Source organism: Hakea prostrata, chromosome 6 (genome assembly GCF_041222555.1).
Source record: "Hakea prostrata isolate BN-2017 chromosome 6, UWA_Hpros_2, whole genome shotgun sequence".
NCBI classification, from domain to species: domain Eukaryota; kingdom Viridiplantae; phylum Streptophyta; class Magnoliopsida; order Proteales; family Proteaceae; genus Hakea; species Hakea prostrata.
Window position 1 is genome coordinate 36,863,265 of NC_142605.1, and position 21,242 is coordinate 36,884,506.

At 37.2% G+C, this 21,242-nt stretch overlaps 2 protein-coding genes across 4 annotated transcripts; both read left to right on the forward strand.

The window, feature by feature from the left end:
* The first annotated feature begins 132 nt into the window (after window positions 1–132).
* On the forward strand, window positions 133–11,517 carry LOC149013806 (AT-rich interactive domain-containing protein 2-like). Of its 3 annotated transcripts, none has more exons than XM_089158691.1 (3): window positions 133–349; window positions 785–1,804; window positions 9,960–11,517. In XM_089158691.1, the coding sequence occupies exons 1-3, from the start codon at window positions 320–322 to the stop codon at window positions 10,863–10,865; spliced, it is 1,956 nt and encodes a 651-aa protein (XP_089014817.1). In that variant the 5' UTR covers window positions 133–319; the 3' UTR covers window positions 10,866–11,517. The 3 variants fall into 3 exon arrangements, with proteins under 3 accessions (XP_089014817.1, XP_089014819.1, XP_089014818.1); XM_089158693.1 differs by lacking the exon at window positions 133–349 and adding an exon at window positions 362–662; XM_089158692.1 differs by lacking the exon at window positions 133–349 and adding an exon at window positions 362–662 and having other exon boundaries at window positions 810–1,804.
* A 2,771-nt stretch (window positions 11,518–14,288) lies between these two features.
* LOC149013807 (ubiquitin-conjugating enzyme E2-23 kDa-like) lies at window positions 14,289–19,369 on the forward strand. Its single transcript, XM_089159172.1, has 6 exons — window positions 14,289–14,477; window positions 14,572–14,651; window positions 15,254–15,368; window positions 15,523–15,575; window positions 15,716–15,844; window positions 18,442–19,369. Exons 1-6 carry the CDS (start codon window positions 14,434–14,436, stop codon window positions 18,570–18,572), a joined length of 552 nt encoding a protein of 183 aa, XP_089015298.1. The 5' UTR covers window positions 14,289–14,433; the 3' UTR covers window positions 18,573–19,369.
* Window positions 19,370–21,242: the final 1,873 nt, after the last annotated feature.

The following is a 21,242-nucleotide window of genomic DNA, read 5'->3' on the forward strand; positions in this document are numbered from 1 at the left end:
ACATACCATTAGCAAACCAAACCAAACCCTTTTCGTTTTTTTTTTTTTTTGTTATTTCCAATTCACCCCAACCTTGTCATTCCAAGCTGTAAGAACTAGGGTTAGTTTTTAGAGGCCGTAAGAGTTATAGATCTAACCCAATGAAACAAACCCTAATATTACTGAACCAAAAAGAAATTCGTTCTTTTCTCCTGGGCCTTATATGGTCGTAGTTATATCCATAAATATATTTTGTACCATTTGTCTCTACGAATTGAAGAATATCAGAAGAGGAGAAAAAAGGGCAAAAAAAGAAAAATAAAACAGGAAAGCGCAAGTGATGGCCAAGGATAGTCACACCCAAGTACTGGTACGTCTGTTCTGTTCTGTCTGTGTGTCTCTCTCTCATGAGTCCTGTTGCGATCTTCGCAGTAAGAAAACGTTTTTGAAGATTTGGTTTATGTATCTGTTCAAAATTTAAGGAACCCGTCTCCATTAATTTGGCATTTTTGCGAGAGACAGAGAGAGTGAAAAAAGGGGGGGTGGGCAAGGGGGGTGTCGTATGTATTTCGTGAGACAATGAGAGAGAAAACGCGGGACGCAAAATGAGAGGTACTGGGGGGCCAGAGAAGCTCTTTCGCCGTAGATCATTGGGTTCCCGCCAAATCCTCAGATGTTAATCGGTATCATTCTGTTTATATTTTTATATTTTTGGGTTTCTCCAATTTCGTTCTTTCTTTTTTTCGTAAATGTTTTGAACGTTCAAAAAGAAAAAAGTGAAGTAAGAATTTTTGTGTTTGTTTAGGGTTTGAATTCGAAATCCATGGCAGGATGGTCGATTTTGGCTGATGGGTCAGTTCTAGAATGCCTTGAAATAGTTCGTTATCTTCAGAGAAATGGTTTCTGCTTGGGTCTCGATGCTTCTGTAAATGAAAATCTTTCAGGTTGCAAAGATAAGCTCCGATGTTTGTTCGATCACATTCTGACTGTTTTTCTCAAAGAGATATCTGTTGGGCAAGAACTGCGGACCTTACCTTCAATGCTTGGAGATGGACAGCCTGTAGATTTGTTTAAACTTTTCTGGGTCGTGAGACATAAGGGTGGATACGATTGCGTGTGTAAGAATGAACTGTGGTCTTCTGTTGCAGAAGAATCAGGCTTCAGTTCGGAAATCGCGTCGTCTTTGAAACTGATATACGTTAAGTATTTGGATATATTGGATCGATGGTTGCAGAGAATATTCAAAGATAAGAGCTTGAGAAAAGGTTCATCGGACAGTGGTGGAGAACTAGGTGTGTTACCTGCAGAGTTTCGAACGGAGTTTGAAGGTATGTTAACGGAGCTAAAGGACCAAATGATGATAGATGGTGGACACATTCAATTGGATTCAGAGAAGAATGAGTTTCTCTTGCCAGCTATGGATACGAGGACTCGTGACTTTCTCTTACCAGCTAACGGTTCAGGGACGCATGAGTTTAGCTTGCCATTTACGGGAGACTCAAATGATACGCTTGAGGTGCCTAGTGCGATGCCAACCAATGGTAGCAACAATTATGATGAAGATGACAGAGAAGTTGATATGTCAGAGTGCGAAGCTGATGTTTTCACTCACAAGAGGAAACGTGAATCGTCATTGTCAGAAATGCTGAATTGGGTTATTGAGACTGCCAAAAATCCTTGTCATCCTGCCATTGGAAAAGTGCCTGAAGTGTCTGAGTGGAAATCTCATGTGGGTAATGAGTTCTGGGTTCAAGCTGTGTTGGCTCGGGAATCACTATTAATGAGAAAGCACACGTGCTCAGCTTCTGAACAGTCCATTCTCCAGGTATACTTTAATTCTTGTTCTTTTATTTTGCTGTAATTACATGTTTTATGGATGCAGTATCTTGGCACCAGTCGCAATTCCAGGAGAAGAAGAATAGTTTGAAATTTCAAGAATTAATTATTCCTAATCTCAACAGTAACTGCATTGAAAGTTATTGAGTAGAGTTCTGTTTTCAGTTTCTTTCCTATTTTGGTTAGTTTCATGTCATAATTGCTGCTGAATCAGAAATCTATAAAAACTAGTTCTGTTGTGAATTGATTTCAGTTTCTCCATTGATTACATCTGAGATTTATATCAAACTTTGTGCTTCGTGCTTGGTTATCTGATGGTATACTCAACCCACCTACTGTTGAAATTTGATCTTTATTTCTCTCAGAAACCTACTTCTAGTGGAAATTTCAGTTCTGCTCTTTGTTATTATCATTTTTTGTTTTCTGTTTCAGTTAAGGATCCTTGTCTTACTGCAGAAATATGTTGGTGTTCTAGAATTTTAATAATCTTTTGACTGCTGGTTTGAGTCCCACAATATTTGCCATAGATAGTAACTTCCGGAATTTTGTTTGTTAAGAATTCTACTCGTAAGTCAGAACTTTGACCAAGGTTTCACTTCAATCTGACTTGTTGAATGCTAGATGATTAATTTCTGGAATCTGGTCATCTGTTTGTTCAGTGCAATTCTTGTTACCTAATCCCTTAGGCTTCTAGAAGTGTTTCTTGCTACCTAAAGCATGGAGTTCAGCTCTACTCAACACAGTTGTCAAGGTAGCAAGGTGACCAATGCGGGGAGAGGGGATGCAGATTCAGTGCCTTGGACAGACCCAAACCTATTTGGGAACCCAGATTTGAGACATCCAGATATGGGTTCTAGTCTGGTAGGTATAGAATTTATTTTTTAAGATTGTTGGGATTGTTATATTATGGGCCAGCCTTGGCTCTACGGTTGACATACGCCGCGTACCACAGATGTAGCCCTGAGTTCAAGGCATCAAAACTGCCGCCCGACAAAAAATTGTTGGGGCAAGACTGCATAGGAAAACTGCTTGTGCCCCGGAAGCCTTTGGCACCGGGTTCACCCTTTTTTCTGTTATATAAGGTGATCTTTAATTTTGGGATGGATACTTGAAATTGTTTAGCAATTTTTAAGTCATTAAAGAGTATTAGTATAGTTGTGGGCCCTTTTTTTGTTATATAAGGGGATCTATAATTTTAGGATGGATACGAAGAAATAGTTTTAGCATTTTTTAAATTATTAAAGAGTTCTAGTATTGTTATTTCCTTATTGAAGTCCGTCTTTCTATTATTTATACATTTGTAATCCATGCATTGAGTAGATTGAATAGAATGGAATAGTTGAGTTTTGTGGACTGAGTATTCTGGAGGCTGTGTACGAGTTCTCTTCCTCCCCCCCTCTTCCTTTCCCCTTCTCTTGTAGTGTGATTTCTTCCTTTCCTGCAATAATGACTTCTCTCCTCCACTAACCGTCCACCAGTTTGTATTCAAAGCTGAAGGATCATCTCCCCCCCCATCAACCTATCTCATTGCCTTGCCTGTGAATTTCTGTCATAATGTTGTCTTCTCTTGTTCTCCTTTTATTCATTTTTGAAGCGTACGGGGAAAAATAAAATAAGAAAAAAGAATATACCCTATATCACTGAAACCTCAATCAAAAGCAACCCCAATTTCCCTTTCCCTTCCACTGCAGCCCTCACCTCCCATGATTCCCCAGAAAAGGGGGGGGGGGAGAGAGAGGAGCAAGAGACCGTGGCATCAGTTAAAGTCATACCTAGTTCAAGGAGTTTATAGCGAATTAACCTTCCACATCTATGGCCTCCTTCAGCTTCCTCATCCATGACCTCCTTCGAGTCATTGTACCCCTGGTGAATTGCACGTACATAATCCTAGTGGAATTCAGACTCCTGCCACTAGTCATGCTGATCTCCTGCATTTTCTCTGAGATTTATGCCGTCTGAGTCTCTTTCTGCTTGAACGCTGGTAGAAGACTCAGCTATGTCATCTGTGCCTTCAATAAAATAAGTTTCCCTCTAAATGCATTTATCCCATCTTGCATTGTCCACTTAATCGATAATCTGTTTAGGTCATACTTCTTACCCCCCCCCCCCTTCAGAACTATCCCTCTTTTAGTCTTTTTATAAATTTCTTTTACATCCCATTGTTCCAAGATTACCCCCTCCTCACCGATACTTTTTTAGCTTGCTGTCCATTTGATTACAGTTTTGGTATTGTTATCTTAAATCCACTACATTACGGAGGTTTATCAATTAAATTTATCCATTCGATTAGAGATAAGTTTTATAAATTGCGAATGAACTTTTTAATTTGAAGACAGATTTTCGGGAGCCTGCCGAAAGCAGTAAGACCTTCCATGATAATGTGCCAAGTATGATACAATCATCATAAGGCAGATGAGATATGGAAGAAAATGCGGACAACAGAAGTGGCAATTGAACTGCAGTAATGGTCCAATCAAGATTACAGTTGAAGAATTGATTGACATTCTGACTTTAGGTATGAAATCCTATGATCAGATACCAATCAAAGTGATGTCATTTGTTAATGACTATCAGAAGATCTTGATGATTGGTCATGAGATTGGCTTGATCATCGCCCCATCAAAGTTGACTCCAATACTGATCGAGTGGTACTTATTTTTTCATTTGATAGAACTTATGGCTGAGCCTTTTCTCAACATTGGGGGAATTGATGCTGGTGACTATGTTGGACTATCCCGAAAGTCATTAGGGGAATCCGAACTAGGCACGGGATCCAAATAGGGGTTATAGTCTTGTAGGCGTTTTGGATTTTGTTTTCATACTGGGATAATTATGTAAGGAGATATTTCATTGGATAGTATATATCGGTTTTAGTTTTAGTTAGTTTTAAATTGTTTAAAGTCCTAATATGTGTTTTTTGAATTACTTATATGATTGTAAACGATGCAATTAGTAATTTACTTAGAATAGAATAATCAAGGTCTGTTCCTAGTGGCTTGAGGATTGTAAGCAAGTTTTCTCAGCTTCCCATTTGACTTGTGCAGCAGTTTCTTCTGTCCAACGATTTCGTCTCTTCACCCCTGCCTCTCTACAAATGGTCTTTCAACACATAGGTGACGATGTGCCTGCTTTGTAACCATAGCACCCAAGCGATGTGTTTTTTATTTCCCGTCGCTTCTAACTATTTAGTATGCTACAATATATGCCTTATAAAAGATTGAGATTAAGACACATCTAGTCATAAAAAATCAACATTACCTTGTACCATCACAAATCAAAACTTTGCGACGTCAGTTCATCAAAATCAACACAACTAGAAGATGATAGGATTGAAGAAGCAAGGTATTTCTTAACCCCCCCCCCCCCCCCCCAATAAAAAATAAAAAAGAAGAAGAAAGTTATTGGATGTTTGAAACAGTCAAATATAAATTTGGTTCACTATTCTTGGAATTGGTCGTTATGCCTTACATTTGGCTTACATGGTTCTTATAAAATATGATTGGATCCATAAGTAATTAAACTACTAAAATTTAGAGAAATGTTCTTCTAGTGTAAGAAGTTTGACTGGTCAACTGATTTTGTTCTTGCATGTGACTTTCTGTATTAGGTAGAGCTAGGAAGACGTTTCGAATTCCTAACATTAGTTTTTTGACATGCCAGTTTTATGTATCTCATTTGTTTATTAACCCCATTTCGTATCTTTGTACCTGAGGATTGACAACCAATTGGACCCGATTTTAGGAATTTTTTTTTGGACTTAAAAAGCAGGTATCAAGGGCATTCGGGTTCCCAAACCAATCCATTCCAATCTTGTTGAAATTGAAAACTGAAGAGGAAGATAGTGTCATCGAATAAATATTTCAAGCTGGAAGAAACAAGTCTAAGATTGCATGAGTCTGATTTATATTGAAGAAGCTATGTTTTGGTTACACCATATGGTGTGTAGAAATGTTGTTAAAATAGTTATGACTTATGAGTGAAAACATCTTTTTTAGATCAAATCAAATGATATTTTACTGCTATTTTAATTTTTTGCCATGTTTTATCCTGTTAAGATTTATGGGATTTTTAGATTTGAGAAAACCTCAATGAAATAAAGTTGATAATTAATCAACTGTAGAAAATACTTGTTTTGTTCTTGATTCTTATTAATTTTAGGGGGAAGTGATTTGACTTTATCCTTTCGAAATTCGGTTTTAACTATTTTTATTGGGTTCAAATGGGGAGTTTTTGCTTATTTATCAATAATTTAAGTAAAGAAACAACAGATTTATTTCCTTTACTTTAATGATACCTAGCATAAAATGAGGGTCAAACCTGGTTTGTTGCCACTAAGGTAACAGTCACCTATACCTCAGAAAAAAACCTTGACACCTTGGCAACTGCGGTACTTCCTCAACGCATGGCTGGTTTGGTATCCACTTTTGCAGATCTAGGATTGTGTATGCTCTATTTGCTTGGTTTCTTTTTTTTATAACCGTTGATTTTCTCTCCAATGTTTGAAGTTAAAAGAACTTGGACAACATGCATTCTTCTTTGTTTATTGGTTTATCCAATCATATCACAGGCAAGATTTTCTGCCTTTTTGTATTTTAATGTATGCTCAGGGTTCTTAGTTGCATCTTTATTGAAGTTCCTGTACATTATAAATTCTTATTGCATAGGTTTTCTATTAATATTAGTTTCAGAATATAATGATATCCCCTTTGCGACATTAATCTCCTCCAAGCATAGTTCAAAATCTAGGCAAGATCTCAACCTGATTGAGACAAGATTGCATTCTCGATCTCAAACTCAAGTAGTTTCAGTCAAGTTTGCTGAATTTTAGCTGAGATATGTTGACCTGTTTGAGAAGAAACTGCTTTCACTTCTTCTCAAACACTATGATGTCGCATTCATATGCCATGCAAATGGAGGACAATGCAGTTTGGCTCTACCGGACCATGAATGAACTCAATCCAGCACATCACAATTTAGTAGACATTCGCAATATTGTATTGGTGAGACATGGAAGACCTAGAGTGTCTATCACATATTTATTGTTTGCTATATGTACTATGCATAGGTCACTGTACCTGTACTTTCTACATCTCGTCTTTGACTATTTCTTAAATATTATAGGTTTTCATCTATTGTTGCATAATCTACTTGCTTTACTTGTCAATGTCTAATAGAAATAAAAAATTAAAAAAATGTGTAGAATAGGCAATAATACATAAGAGGTTGATGTCTACTGCCAACGAAGGTGGAATTCTGTAACACCAAATTGCGTAGTTTTTAAATAATCATCAAGATCAAAATATGTTTATTAAGCCTAAAATAAGCTTCCCTTAAAGCGTCATACCCAGCTATTGCTGTTTTCCAACTACAACATCAAATTGGAAAAAGAAAAGTATTGTCGCACAAGAGACAGCAGTTATCTTGATGAGTTCTGAACCTTGTTTCTGAATCTAGTATCACATAATCAAAACTAAGCATGGAAAGTGTTTTATTTGTTCAACTACTGTTTCGTATCTTGTAGGGCGTATTCTTTCATGTTGTAGATACCTTAGATTATATTCTCACTACTTTCCTTGTGATTAATGCCTTCCTTGCGTCTTAAGCCTTAACGTAAGTACTTGAGACTAGTCTTTTGGTCACATGACAAAGCAACTTCACCGCATGGTGAAATGAGAACTGGCAGAACATGATCTGCCTTGCTGGCATACCAAGAGAGTATCTTGGGGATCAATTAGCATAAGCCTGAGGGCTGACTAGATATTTCATTAACATAAGCTACATGGAAAATTGGCAACCATTGACAGGTGGCATGACAGAGCTGGTGGTGGTCGTTCACATGGTCTGCTGACAGTAGAGTTGTCATTGCAAAAACTAGGAAATAGGCTTGGTCCAGTTGGTTAATTTCCCTCATTGGAGGGCTATTAGTTATTCTGGGTCTCCACCAACAGATGTCGTAAGCTGGTGGTTCGGGGACAGCTTGGTTAGATGCAACATGTAAACATGTATGGTATTCAAAGAAGAGTTTGAAGGCAGTGATCCTTTTGGTGCAATCAGGAGAACCCTGGGAGACCAATCGCTTGAGCAGTTCTCCACCTTGGGATAATTGTTTGCTCTTTAATTCTGGCCAGAAAACTATTCAATCTGACTACCACTGCTAAGCTCATTTTATTGGGTATGGATAATCATGGTGTTGCAGTTTGGTTTCTATTTCTGCTTGCTGATGAGCTTCTCTGTTTGGACAGCATCTTATGTTCAGCTGGCCAAAATCTTCATTTTGGTGGTAGCTGGAATCCTCTAGTTACCGCATCTCTTTCTCAACCTCAACCTTGCCTCCTTTGCCCCATCTTTTCAGTTCAGCCTGTTAACCCCCATCATAGCAAAGGCTGTGTGCCATGTGTGATGAACCTACTTTTATATATTGTGTGTATTGTATCAATTTTGCCTCAAAGTTTTGTGCTTAAAGATAATTGATAACATAATAGTTAATTTAGGTACTGTGAGCTTTCTCCATTTGTTAAGAGCATCAAGGTCTTTAAAGGTTTGTTGAACATCCTATGATTGGTATAGAACAATTTTAACTTGACTCTTACATGCATGCTATATTTATACTTCATTTCATGTTTGTAGTTTTTTTTTTAAAATTGCATGTTTTATTGTGTGAATTTGTTATTCACCTACGTTTCCTAGTATTTCTCTATGATGGATGTGGCACATGTTTCCTAATTAACTTTCCCATTCAACTGTTTTTTATTCATAGTTGTTAAGGTGCCTCATGTCACGATGTTAGGCAACCAGTTGTCTCATATTTGAGGCACCCATTCCCAGATGATGATGGAAATATGCATGCAATATTGAAAACATGACTGAGATAAGGGGAAATACATGGAATATGGAAAATATACCTATAATATGGTGCTCACCTTGGGTCCTTTGACTTGCCCTCATGTAGGCTTGGCCTTGGCTCATCTACTATGATAGAAGCATATCTAATTTGGTCATATTTGTCATGGTGATGCAACGTGTTGGCAGGAGTCTGGGACACCAAGGAGACACCAGAAGGTGTCTAGACAACCCAAGGTTCTGTCCTACAAGGGGTGCTTGGATGTGAATTTTTTCATGAGAAACTAATCCCTACCATGCTCTACATTTGTTATGTATTGAGTAGCAACGTATACAGTATATTAAAAAAAAATTCTGGATTCAAATGCTGTTTTCTTATGATATGTTGTTTGGATTATGTACTGAGGAAAATCCTATGGAGCATTTTTTATGTTCATATATTACAGACGTATTTTTGTGTAGGGATAAAAGAAAACATTTATCTGTTGTAAGTTTTCCCATAAAATGGTCTCCTGACAAAAAGTTTTACTGTTTCTGTTAAAACTTGTATTTGTGTATGCAAGAAACCACAAATCTGGTACATGCATGGGCTATAGCATTCATTCAGACATATCCCTGAGACATAGATGTCTCTTCTTGTGTATATTCGGAGCTGCCAAAACATGGAATTCACAAACCCCCCACCTTCCCCCCCCCCCCCAACCAACACCCCTCATGCACACAAAAAAAAGAAGAATGCCTACCCTACCCTGCCCTGACACTTTCATCCTTCTGGCACTCCAAGTTAAGGGTTTTGGATGGCTATAGTGTTTTGTCCTGATTCCTGAGGATCAGTTTAATTTGGATGGCGAACTTCTCAGCCTTGCAAGGGGAATAGAGCTACTGCTACTGTAGCTTTGGATTCTTTTATACCTTATGGCTTATGCCATATCAGGCTTCTTGTGATGTTTTCAATAGTATTTCCATTCCAATTGCCTGATTAATATTATAAGAGAACTCATGCACTTCTGCTAGTTGGTTTATTTCAAATCGATCTTAATGAAGTTACTGTATAATCTCAGTTAAATTTACAATGATTTTAAACATGATAGGTCTGATTAGACTGTAAGGGCCTCATGTGATCTTAGTCAATTGACTTGTCACTTTTTAATCCAGCCTCTCTTGTCAGAGCTTCGCCATATTTTGCAGGATGATCTTGTCAAATGTTCCCTTTGGTACTGCAGAATATACTGTGTTGTAGGGGTCATTGATTTTCCTAGAGAAAAAAGTGTCTTCTCTTCTAATATTATGTAAAATACTTGCAGAAAAAGCAAAAGGTGCATCCATCCATGTACGAGGATCCTATAGATGGCTATCATCAGTTGACAGAAAGATTGCGGTGCAGCCAGAGAATTCTTTTGAGAAATTCTCTGTCACCTAGCCCTTCCCCATTATCTTCCACCTCTCAAAGTAATCCAAAAATAAACCTTACTCCTTTTGTTGCGGTGCTTGGAAATTATGACAAGAGAAAACCCCATGTGTCTGCTGATTCTTCAACTCCTATTAGAGTTGGTGTCTATGGTGATGATCACCTCCGACAACATGTTGCTGTTGGTCCACTTTATCAAGCTCAAGTACCGGATTGGACTGGTGTTCCTGTAGAAAGTGACTCTAAATGGTTAGGGACACGGATTTGGCCACCGGAAACAGGTCAGTATTATACGCTCACTGAAAGCGATCCTATTGGAAAAGGTAGACAAGATTCGTGTGATTGCCGGCTTCGAGGTTCAGTTGAATGTGTCAGATTTCACATTGCTGAGAAAAGGATGAGACTGAAGGTTGAATTAGGGTCTGCTTTCCATATTTGGAAATTTAATTACATGGGTGAAGAGGTTTCACTTTCATGGACAGAGGAAGAAGAAACAAGGTTCAAGGCTGTAGTAAGATTAAATCCTCCATCGCTGAACAGGAGTTTCTGGAACCAAATTTGCAAATACTTTCCCAACAAGAAGAGGAAAGACTTGGTGAGTTATTACTTCAATGTATTTCTTCTTCGGCGCCGGAGTTACCAGAATCGTGCGACTCCAAAGAGTATTGACAGTGATGATGATGAATCAGACTTTGGATGTGTGAGTAATGGTTTTGGGCATGAAGCAGTAAGGGTTGCAGACAACAATCCTATTGTGTGTGTTCAAAATGAGCAATGTATTGATTTGGAAGAACAGGCCTAGGTGAATTGGATATCTGGATTCTGCGCGGAGGTGCACTTTGGTTCTATGAATTGTTCAACCATCTTCAATGGAAATAATCAGTCGATTTTTCAGTGGAAATTTACATGGTTTTTTCTTTTGACCCTGGTACAGCATCAATCACAACCTCGAAAATTGGATTGTGGACGGGCTAAAGATCTTTGACAATTTTATGGGTGAAACAATTTTGGACAGATGACATCACCCATGCTAGAGGAAACTGCTTATAGTTGGTGCTTTGGTGCTGCATGATCCTGAAGTTTATGGAATTCCTTGAAATTGGTGGATGAGCCAGTTATTCTTACTCTTGCAGTGTATATTTTCATGATATGCTGTTTCACTCAGGTGGATGAAGCATCTGGTACAGGGACCGAACAGGTATACTGGGATTGCATTTTCTCTGTTAAAATTTTAGCTTGGTAAAGCAAGGCTGACTCAAACCTGAAGAATGCCAAAAACACATATACAAACAGAAAAAGAGAGAGAGAGAGAGAAACTTAAAACATGGTAATTCGCAGATTTAGGTAGATGATACTTTCTTTATTTTTATTTATTTTTTTAAAGTGGCTCTGATAGATTATTTTTCTCTATTGGTTTATGCCTTTGAGCATTATAGGATATACTTCTTTGTTTACTTTGTTCCTTTTATCTGTTATCTTGTTTTCTGGTATGGGTTTGTTGACTGGATGGTTTTTCTTTTCTGATTTATATTCTCTTTTTTGGAAGAAGGTTGTTGGGCATGGTTTCCTTCATTTTTCCATTAATTTTTCAGGGCAAGAGAATGCTAACTGATTGTGTAGTCTCTTTATATTATGGTGGTGGCATGGAGATAGAGGGTTTGTGGACGTGTGAACCACGTTAAATCTGTTTCATCTTTCTTTTTCTTCATTTCTGAGTCATTATAACCAATTTGCAGCCAATGGATTTAGAGATGTGAAAGTGGTTGATTGGGTCAGTTTTGGTTTGGTCTAATCCGTCCAATATCTTTTGAGGGTCAGCTTTGAAAAGGGTTTTGTTGTGTTCATTGTCTCTCATTTCTGGAAGGAAAGCAGGATTCAATTTGAATTTCCTTTTGGAATATTGGTTTCTTGCTTTCTCTGATTGGTCATGTTTATTTTTATAGGAGGCTTAGATCTATAATGTAGAGGTAGTGAATGACATGGGGTGTCGAACTTGAATGCTGCCCATTTAATGCACAGCATATGCTGCCGACGGTGGAGGTTAACCACTTTGAAGGTGTTGAAAACCAAAACAGACTGTCGAGATCGAATTATTGGTCGAGATTTGATCTCAACCGTCGTCAGCACATAAATGTGCAACACTGAAGTTCAACCCTGACATGGGGGACTTTTCTGAAATGGAAATGCACCCAAAGCATCCACTTTCGGCTACCTCTTGCCAAAGAAGAGGACAATACGATTGTTGGGTTTCCTATTATACTTTTCTGTCTTTCTCTTCTTTTCTCCATCTCGCATCAATCAACAAACCGTCCTCTTTGAATTTCTCTATTAATCTTCTGTTTGGGTCTGAGAAAGTGTTTCCTTTCCGACCCCTCCCTGCCCATCTCTCATAAAGTCAAGAGTAATCAATTCCTCCGGACAGATTCCACCATTCCAAATTAAGCATGAAACATCTCTAACATTATCTTTTCTTCATTAAACAATTTTTTGCTTAAAATTGGGCGAATGCCAACTAATTTTTTTATTATTCTTAGTGCCCTTATTTAAAAACATTTAATTAGAAATTATACCAAATCTTGCTCTGATTTTAAAATTTCCACCAGAAGATTTCAATGTGTGACTGTGACCACAGAATTCCTTTCCTTTAATCATAATTTGGAACTGGGATCTTCTGACGTTGAAGATGCAGAAAATAATTGAGGTTGAAAAAAACGACGGGTCCACCTTAAGGATGTGTTTGATTGGTGAATGATTTTGGGGTGTGTTTGGTAGTACTTTTTTGAGTGCGTTATCACCTAGAATACAATGTGTGGTCATGTTTTGCAGCCAGGCAAGCAATGAATGAGTGATTGCTATTTCTTTACCTACCCTTTCTATATTTTATCGATATTTTTATGTTTTTAAGACCTTCCAAGGATTTCACTTTTCATCTTAAGGATAGAAAATCAAAGCTTCATAGCCAATTCTTGTCTTCTTTCTCTCCTAAATCGAGGTCAAGAGTTCAAATTTCCATGGGTTTAGGATCGAAGTTTCATCATATATATATGTTTTTTCTTTCTTATATAAAGGAAAACGATTTAAGAACAAAATCAAGAAATGCAACAAAATCTGCTGGAAGAGGCCAAGAGGGGGATTCTAAAAGAATACTGAAAAAGTCCCTTATTTCAGGTGAATCTTCGACATGTCAACAATTTTATTTGTTTTTTCGCATATTTAGCTGAAGTGTGTGCTATCATTGAACCTTGAGATGGTTTCGACTTCTTTTGCAAGTGTCACACCCCTCTCCCTGCTTGTGTGCACTACCTTTCAATAAGGACATAGTCTTGGACGAGTTAGATTCCACCACAAGGACTATCTTTAAAGTTATCATGATGATGTAGTTTTGAGGTATAAGTAAATTGGCTTGGAAGAACTTCATCTATTTTCACAAATAAAAAAGATTTGTTTGGTATCGTGGGGATCAATATTTATTCCATTTCAAAGGAGGTGATGGGTGTCACTATATTAGGTTGTCAACTTGCACCTTGATGGGTCCATGACATCATGAATCACAAATGTGGGTCTATGACAAACACCTTTCCATCAAATGTTAGCATCATTTGATAGAAATGCGAAATTCCTTCAATCATGTGCATTTAATGTGCATGACTGTCAAGCGAGATTTCGGTCCATCAGAATGAAATCTGGTCAAGATTAATTGAAGTAATGTCCATAAAAATAAGGGTGTGATATCAAATATTCTTCTTAGTATAATATTTTTCCTTTTTATTTTCACTATTTGAAAATTAAAAATAAAATATTTTATGTACCTTCACCTACATACTGTAAATGTGTCTACCAATTTCAATTGGACCCGGTCTGTTCGAATGGATCCGGTTCGACCAATTTATGATTCACCTATGAAAAGAAATCAAATGACCCTTTTGCAACGAAGGCTAGGACGGTGGCGAGGCTCTGACTCCCAGGAGATAATGATTCTATTAACCTTGAAATCCGGAGAAAGTTGTGACGTAACGATTCGTGAAAAGACGCGTGGAACCCTCTTCAAGCATCTCAACTACAACGATTCCCGCGTCGTTCATTTGTATATTCTCACTAAGTCACTAGTCACTACACGATCATCTAGACATTTAGGCGTCATATACCCAAATTGCCCTTTTCTTTAAACCGTGATTAATTACCCTTAATTACATATTCTAATTCCATTTTAAAAAATGAACTTTAGGACATTCTCGTCACTGTAAACTCTCATGTTCTCTCTAGAGCCCGCTGTTTTAGCTTTTTGTCGTGAAGAACTCGTCTGTTCGGCTAAGTTCATCGCTCACTGAATTCTGAAACCGCAAAGTGTTTCTCATTACAGAAGTAAAATCATGTCTTCTCCAAGTAAACGCCGAGAAATGGACCTGATGAAGCTGTAAGTTCTTCGATTCGTTCGCCCTTTTTTTCTTTGTTGTTTCAAATTGTTCTGTTTTTTCAGATTATTTGTTGCTTTATTTTCTTTGTCTCAGGATGATGAGCGATTACAAGGTGGAGATGATCAACGATGGCATGCAAGAATTCTATGTGGATTTTCATGGACCGAATGATAGTATACCTCTATTCCCTTATACTTGTCTTCTCTTTGTTTTTGGATTTTTGTTTCTTGGAGTGCAAAATCGTGCCCTTACTTTTTTTTTGGCGAGGTGAGGGGGAAATGGTTTTGGTTCAATCTTGTTGTCACGTACAGAGACAGTATCTGGTGTATCTTTTTTCCATATTCCCGTTTATTACTGCAGATGTTTCTCTTTCCCTGTTGCTACTGTTCGATTTCCGGAATTTAATTCTGAATTGTTTGATTCCATCGTCTTTACCGCCGAAATGGTCGGAGCTCTGTATTACTTCTGTACTGATATGAACAAGAAAGTTCAGACTTTGCTGAGCTTTCAATTTTTTCCCCATACGGTCATACCTATCAATTTACTACAAAAATCTAGAACAGCTTTATTTTTCACTCATCTTCAGTTGTTCCATTTCTCCTTGATGTCTCAATACCGCATTATTTATTTGTGTCTCAATTTCTTCCTGTATCTACTTGTACATTGCAACAGGAAGTTTTAGTTCTAAATATGTGTGTATGTGTGAGAGAGAGAGAGGGGATGTACTATCATGGTGGAGTAATTATTATCTTATTTATCTACTGGCTTTTGATAGGTCCTTACCATGGTGGTGTGTGGAGGATCAGGGTGGAGTTACCAGATGCTTATCCTTATAAGTCACCTTCAATTGGTTTTCTTAATAAGATATACCACCCAAATGTCGATGAAATGTAAGCTATGATTGTACATATTCGGAGTTTTGACTTGGCTATAGTGGCAGCTTCTCATGTTCATTTATTATTCCTGTATTTCTTAAGATATGTGCTAATTTACAGTTCTCTGGTTGTTTTACAACTTATCATCCTGATGAGTTCCAAATATCAGGTCAGGGTCTGTTTGCTTGGATGTAATCAATCAGACTTGGAGCCCCATGTTTGGTAAATCAGCTCATTCTACAATTCAATTATCCAATCAGATATTGTTTGTAATGCTGCAGAGTGTACTATGAATTCATGCAACTTTTCAGATTTATTTTTCTGTATAATTGGTTCCAGATGTTGATTTCCATGTTTCACAGATCTGGTAAATGTGTTTGAAGTGTTTCTTCCACAACTACTATTGTACCCCAACCCATCAGACCCATTGAATGGAGAGGCTGCTGCTCTGATGATGCGTGATCGAACTGCTTATGAACAAAGAGTGAAAGGTATGAGATCCCTCTCAGCGTTCATTTATCCTGCTTATTTGTAAGTTTGTGTGAACTGAATGAGGCATGACATAAACCTCTTTACTCATCTTAAAGATAAGTTATATATGAATATTGGTTCTAGTTTAGTTGGACTTAATGTTTATATTGACTGTAGAAGGTGGGAAATTTATTCTATTTTCGTTTCTCTTAATGTCAATGTGTAGATATTCCTCCAAAAAATCTGGATGATTCCTAGTTGTGTAAGCTTGGTACAGACCATGTTTTGCAATGTAAAGGGAAAATGTGTAGTCATTTTTGATCTTTATAGTGACCAGCTCTGCATAAGACCAGATATGGTTATTGGTTCTTCTGAACATGGAGGCTGGGATTATAAACCCAAATTGTCATTCAGTGTTGTTTGCGGTATATAATTTAGTACAATGATGGTAAATGATAATGCTATGGTTTATCTTTATAGAAATCTATGCAATTATTTTATTAGGAAAATCTTGAACTTATTCGTGAACTTGAAGAACTTGCATAGTCTAGTCTACGCATCTATCTAATGATATTATGCAATTCTTACATGGTCCAGATTAAATTACATGATAGTTGATTTAGGGAATTTGTTAAGTGATCTCCTGTTTGGTTTCTCTTCCTTTCACTCCCTGTTAATTGTGGTTGGGCTGTAGAATATCATTGGATGTCCATTGGCTATCTATACTTGGTTTAAATGGGGGCCCATTTCATCTTTATATAGCAACTTTTCTTATGGGATTTAACTGTAACCTCCAAACTGCTGGCTGGTCACAATTTCTACATGCTTGACTTTTTTATTTAGATTAAATATGTGAAACCATGTACCGATTTGCTCTTTCTTTTCACCAGACTGTCCCTGTCTAGCAGTCTTGTGTGCCCTGAAGAGATGTTTCTAGATTCATTTCATCCCAGATTTGTTTTCAAAATGGAGTTTAGATTCTATGAACCTTTTGTCATCTCCCTGTTTTAAGTAGAGAAATTTTATAGGTTTTACCCCTTATTAGAAAGAAGAGAAATAGTAAAAACAACATTCCTAAGGAAGGAAGTGGTACTGTGGGATGTCATAGAGCTGGTTATGGTAGCTGTGCATTTTACTGTTAAAGCTGATGTTTATATTGCTAATCAACATGGTAACTTCTAAGGCTAGACTTAATCCATAATGGGAAGAAAGATGTACTAACAGGCAGCAGTATCAGCTAGGAACCAATTTTGGGCAATTTATAAACCCCAATTTATTCAAAGTTTGGGATATGATTGATTGGTCGAATTTAGTCATCCTCGGATACATCCTTGGTTGAGAATTGGTTAAATTAAGGATGGTGTATATAGCAGAGAAAAGGAGGGTGGCATTTGCTCCAGTTGTTGAGGTTGTACCATTGTGGCCGAGTGGTCACAACTCACAAGTTCAAGTCTACTAAAGGCCTCTTTGTAAAAGCAGATGTAAGGCTGCGTACATTATGACTCTCCCCAGACTGCAGTGGTGGGAGCCTTATGCACTAGGCACACCCTTTTTTATGAAGCAGAGGAACATCAGATGTATCTCATTTTTCATCTTATTGACCACACAACAGATAGATTGAACAAAAAGGTAATAAACCAAGACAAATGAAACTCTCACAACTAAAACTCCACCTCACCATAGATATTTCTTTCTGTATTTTTCTTGCTGTCTCTACTTTCTGTGTAGTGGGAGCGAGTGAATTGTACCAAACAAAAAATGGTGAGAGGCAGGGGGACCGTTGACTAGAACTTGCTGTATGGTGTAAAGGTGCTGTGGCATTTTGCGATTCTATTTCTCTTTAACTTATAGAACGTCAGTGAAGAACGAGATTCTGATCCGCTTTTCTCAAGATGAGAAAGCTTGTTACTAGCACAATTGCTCATATCGGTGGATGTGTATGTGATGTTTGCATATTATTTTATTTCTGATCATTTCAAAATTAAAAATGCAACTAGAAATAATGTCAAATGTCATGCCTTGTCTTCCAATTTGATTGTGTTAGTACTATACTTATCAGTTGTGTGTATCACTGTTCTGAAAAGTAGTCTGGAATCTGAATCCTGGACTACTTCATTAACCATGAATTGGCAATTCTGAAATGGAACTCTGTTATACACCAAAGCATTTATATCATACATGCTTCTATTAAAGCCGTAATTAGCTGGAATTACTAGTCTTCGCATCACCTCAAGTGGGGGGAATTCTATTTTAGAGGGCAAAAGTTAATCTCCGTCTATGGATAAATTGCGGGTTAGGCTGCAAGCAGCCTTTCATTGTTGGCTTTAATAATGATTGTGACAGGAATGGAAAGGCATGACTCCTAAAGAGCTAACGGCAATTCTGGTTTTTAGACACTACATATATCTTCCAGAATTAGGCTTGTTTTAAACAGTTGCTGATAGGATTTACTCTTACTGTAGTTCCTGCGTTGATACCTCTTTAAGCACCCCTGAACTAATGTGCTCTGTGTTCAGATTTATCAAAATCCTATCTTAAATTAATCTATGGGCTCTGTGATGCGATTTTCATCAAAATGTGTGTTTACTGTTGTTGCTCATTCGCACCCGTGGTCCAGAATATTGTGAGAAGTATGCCAAACCTGAAGATATTGGGGCCAAAGAAGAGGAAAGATCCAGTGATGAAGAACCGAGTGAAGATGAATATGACTCCAGTGATGATGCAGTGGCTGGCCATGCTGATCCCTAGTCTACAGGTGCATAAAAAACGTGCAACATTCAACTGGCTGTATTTGTACATTGACATTTATATAGTTCATGGTAAATTAATCTTCAAGTGGTTAGCTTCTTTATTTGGAAGAAATTCTCCAGGTTCTTCTGTTTCTTAGTTTTAGTTATCCTTTAGCTGTTTACAGTGTGATTCCACTTCCACTAAATCAAATCCATTCCCCAAAGCTTCCAGCAAGCCTGCTCTCAAAGGTAGCGCCTTACCCTCTAACCTTCTCTATGGTTCTTTTTCTCTATGGTTCTAAATGCTTATCTTCCATTAGTAGTGCCAGTGCCTGTGAGGGAGATTGTGGGAGACGGTGATGGTAAGAAATCTTTACATTTACCTCCTTATTTTGTGCACCTCTCCCACTTTTTGCAGACCCTATAAATATTCTCTAAAGTTGATTGTTATTTAACGGCTGAGGGGAGATTACAATTTCAGTTAATAAATAGATTTAAGTGAAGTTCTTATTTTACTCATTGATTCTCTTCTCCCATCTTCTTCATGTCAAAACAAGCACTCTTTTCAATTCTCAAAGATCGCTGGTGTAATATTACTGGTGAAATTGTTCTCTCCAATGTTGAAAAATTAGACGAAAGAACATTCTTTTGAATTCTTAAGAGTTCAAATCAAGTTTGTTATTTTTTATTAGGGATAATTATGTTGTCCCTTATACTTTAATTTTATTACTACTTTATGACCTGTTTTTTTTTTTAATTATTTATTCAACCTTTAACTTTGTGTACAATTACTAATACTCCCTACCATTACGTTTCATTAGATTAGTTTAGTGATGATATGACTTTTGCATATTTTTATAGAATTTCAAAAATAACCTTATGATTATTTTTTATTTACTCTTTTGTCAAGTTATAATACTAATACTAACCTTAATTACCTATAGAAAAAAATTAATTTTAAAAGAAACCATTGAATAAAGGAAAGATGTGATTTTTCTTTTTTAAAAATAAAGCACCAAATAAAGGAAAGATGTAATTAAATAAAATTTAAAATGGAAACGAAAATATTAAGAAATATCAAATTAATTCAACGTTGGAAATTGAAAATCATCTAATATATATTGAATATGCATGTTACCAAATTTCAAATTAGTTAGCATCTTATATGCTAATTTGTTTGTAAAATTTTCATCATTGTGATTATGAAAAATATAAATAGAATGTAAGAGTTTTAACAACCATAAATATGTGGTCCCACTAAATTCAAAATTAATTTTAAAATATAAGATTTTTAAGGATATAATTGACATTCAATATAGTTTCTATAAATGAGGGTAATGTCATATTTTTGAATTCTTAATTTTAATGAAGGATAAAATAGGCATTTCATATTTAATGTTAATAGCCACTTAACACCGTTATAAGTGAGGGGGACAATAGTAATTCCATAAAGAATGAGGTTTGATTAGTAATAAAACCAAAGTATAAAGGAGCATTAATTATTTCTTTTATTATTATTATTATTTATTTTTTTGTGTTCATGAAAAACTCTAAAAGCCCTCAGCCCATTGTTCCCTACCTTCTCTCCACTTCAAATCTTTGCGTCAGATTTGGGTGCAACACCCAGCATCGCTTCAAGCCTCAACTTACTTGTATAGCATCATTGACGCCACAGGGCACAACCCATGCTTTCCTCACATTAACCTATTTGCATGTATATGAAGGGTGGTCTCTTTGAGGCTTATGGCTTTAGCAACCAATTCTGCCTCCTATGGGCAGAGTGCAGAGTCGATATTTAATATTGGGCGGGGCCAAGTACTGATATTTTACACATAATGTAATGAATTTTGTACTCCATTATTTTTATCGTTAAAGAGGGTCGGAGAAAAAATTTTAAAATTTCAAGAAAGGAATGGAGAAGTTTCCAAAAAATTTATGGTTAAAAAAATTTCTCTAATCCGCCCAAATCCCCCGGCTTCACTCAACGTCTTAATTTGCAACCGTGCTCCACTACAGCTAAAAATGGCTAGTGGTCATCCACCATTGCTATTAGCTATGCTAGATCCTTACCAACCTTTGAGCAATCCAAACTTGTGAGCTCTCTGTCCTCCATTACCTTAGTATGTCACCCATGAATAATTGCATCAGCTCCACTTGACCCGTAATTCAACCTTGGAGCAGAATCTTCATTGGGTTGAGCCCATTGGTCTACTATTGCTCAACTCATAGTCTGTGATTCAGGACCAAGCGATCACATTTTGGTGCAAAATGGCACAACACTAGGATGGTTTATTTGTTGTACCATGGTTAAATTTATATAGGATCTCCAGGTTACGATTTCCATGACTGCAATATGGTTTGGTTTTTCTTGCCAACTGTAGTGGGCCAACCAAGGACCGAGTTGAAAAGGACGGAACCAGGACGAGTACAACCAAGGGGCCTCCCCGACTTGAGAGTGAGACCACGCTCACTAATCGAGTCTGGTCGAACAGGGTGCATGCGTTGATTCCGAGACCAACAACTCTAGTAGAGCCGATCTGACTAACTACTTAAGTGGGAGGCGTGCTTCCGAAGGAAAGGAATCGCAATCCACGATCAGGATCATTAGCGCAATTATGAGCCCAAGAGATTGAAGACCAAGATCATAGAGGTGAACCATATATAAACCAGCCTTTATGCACTCATAAGG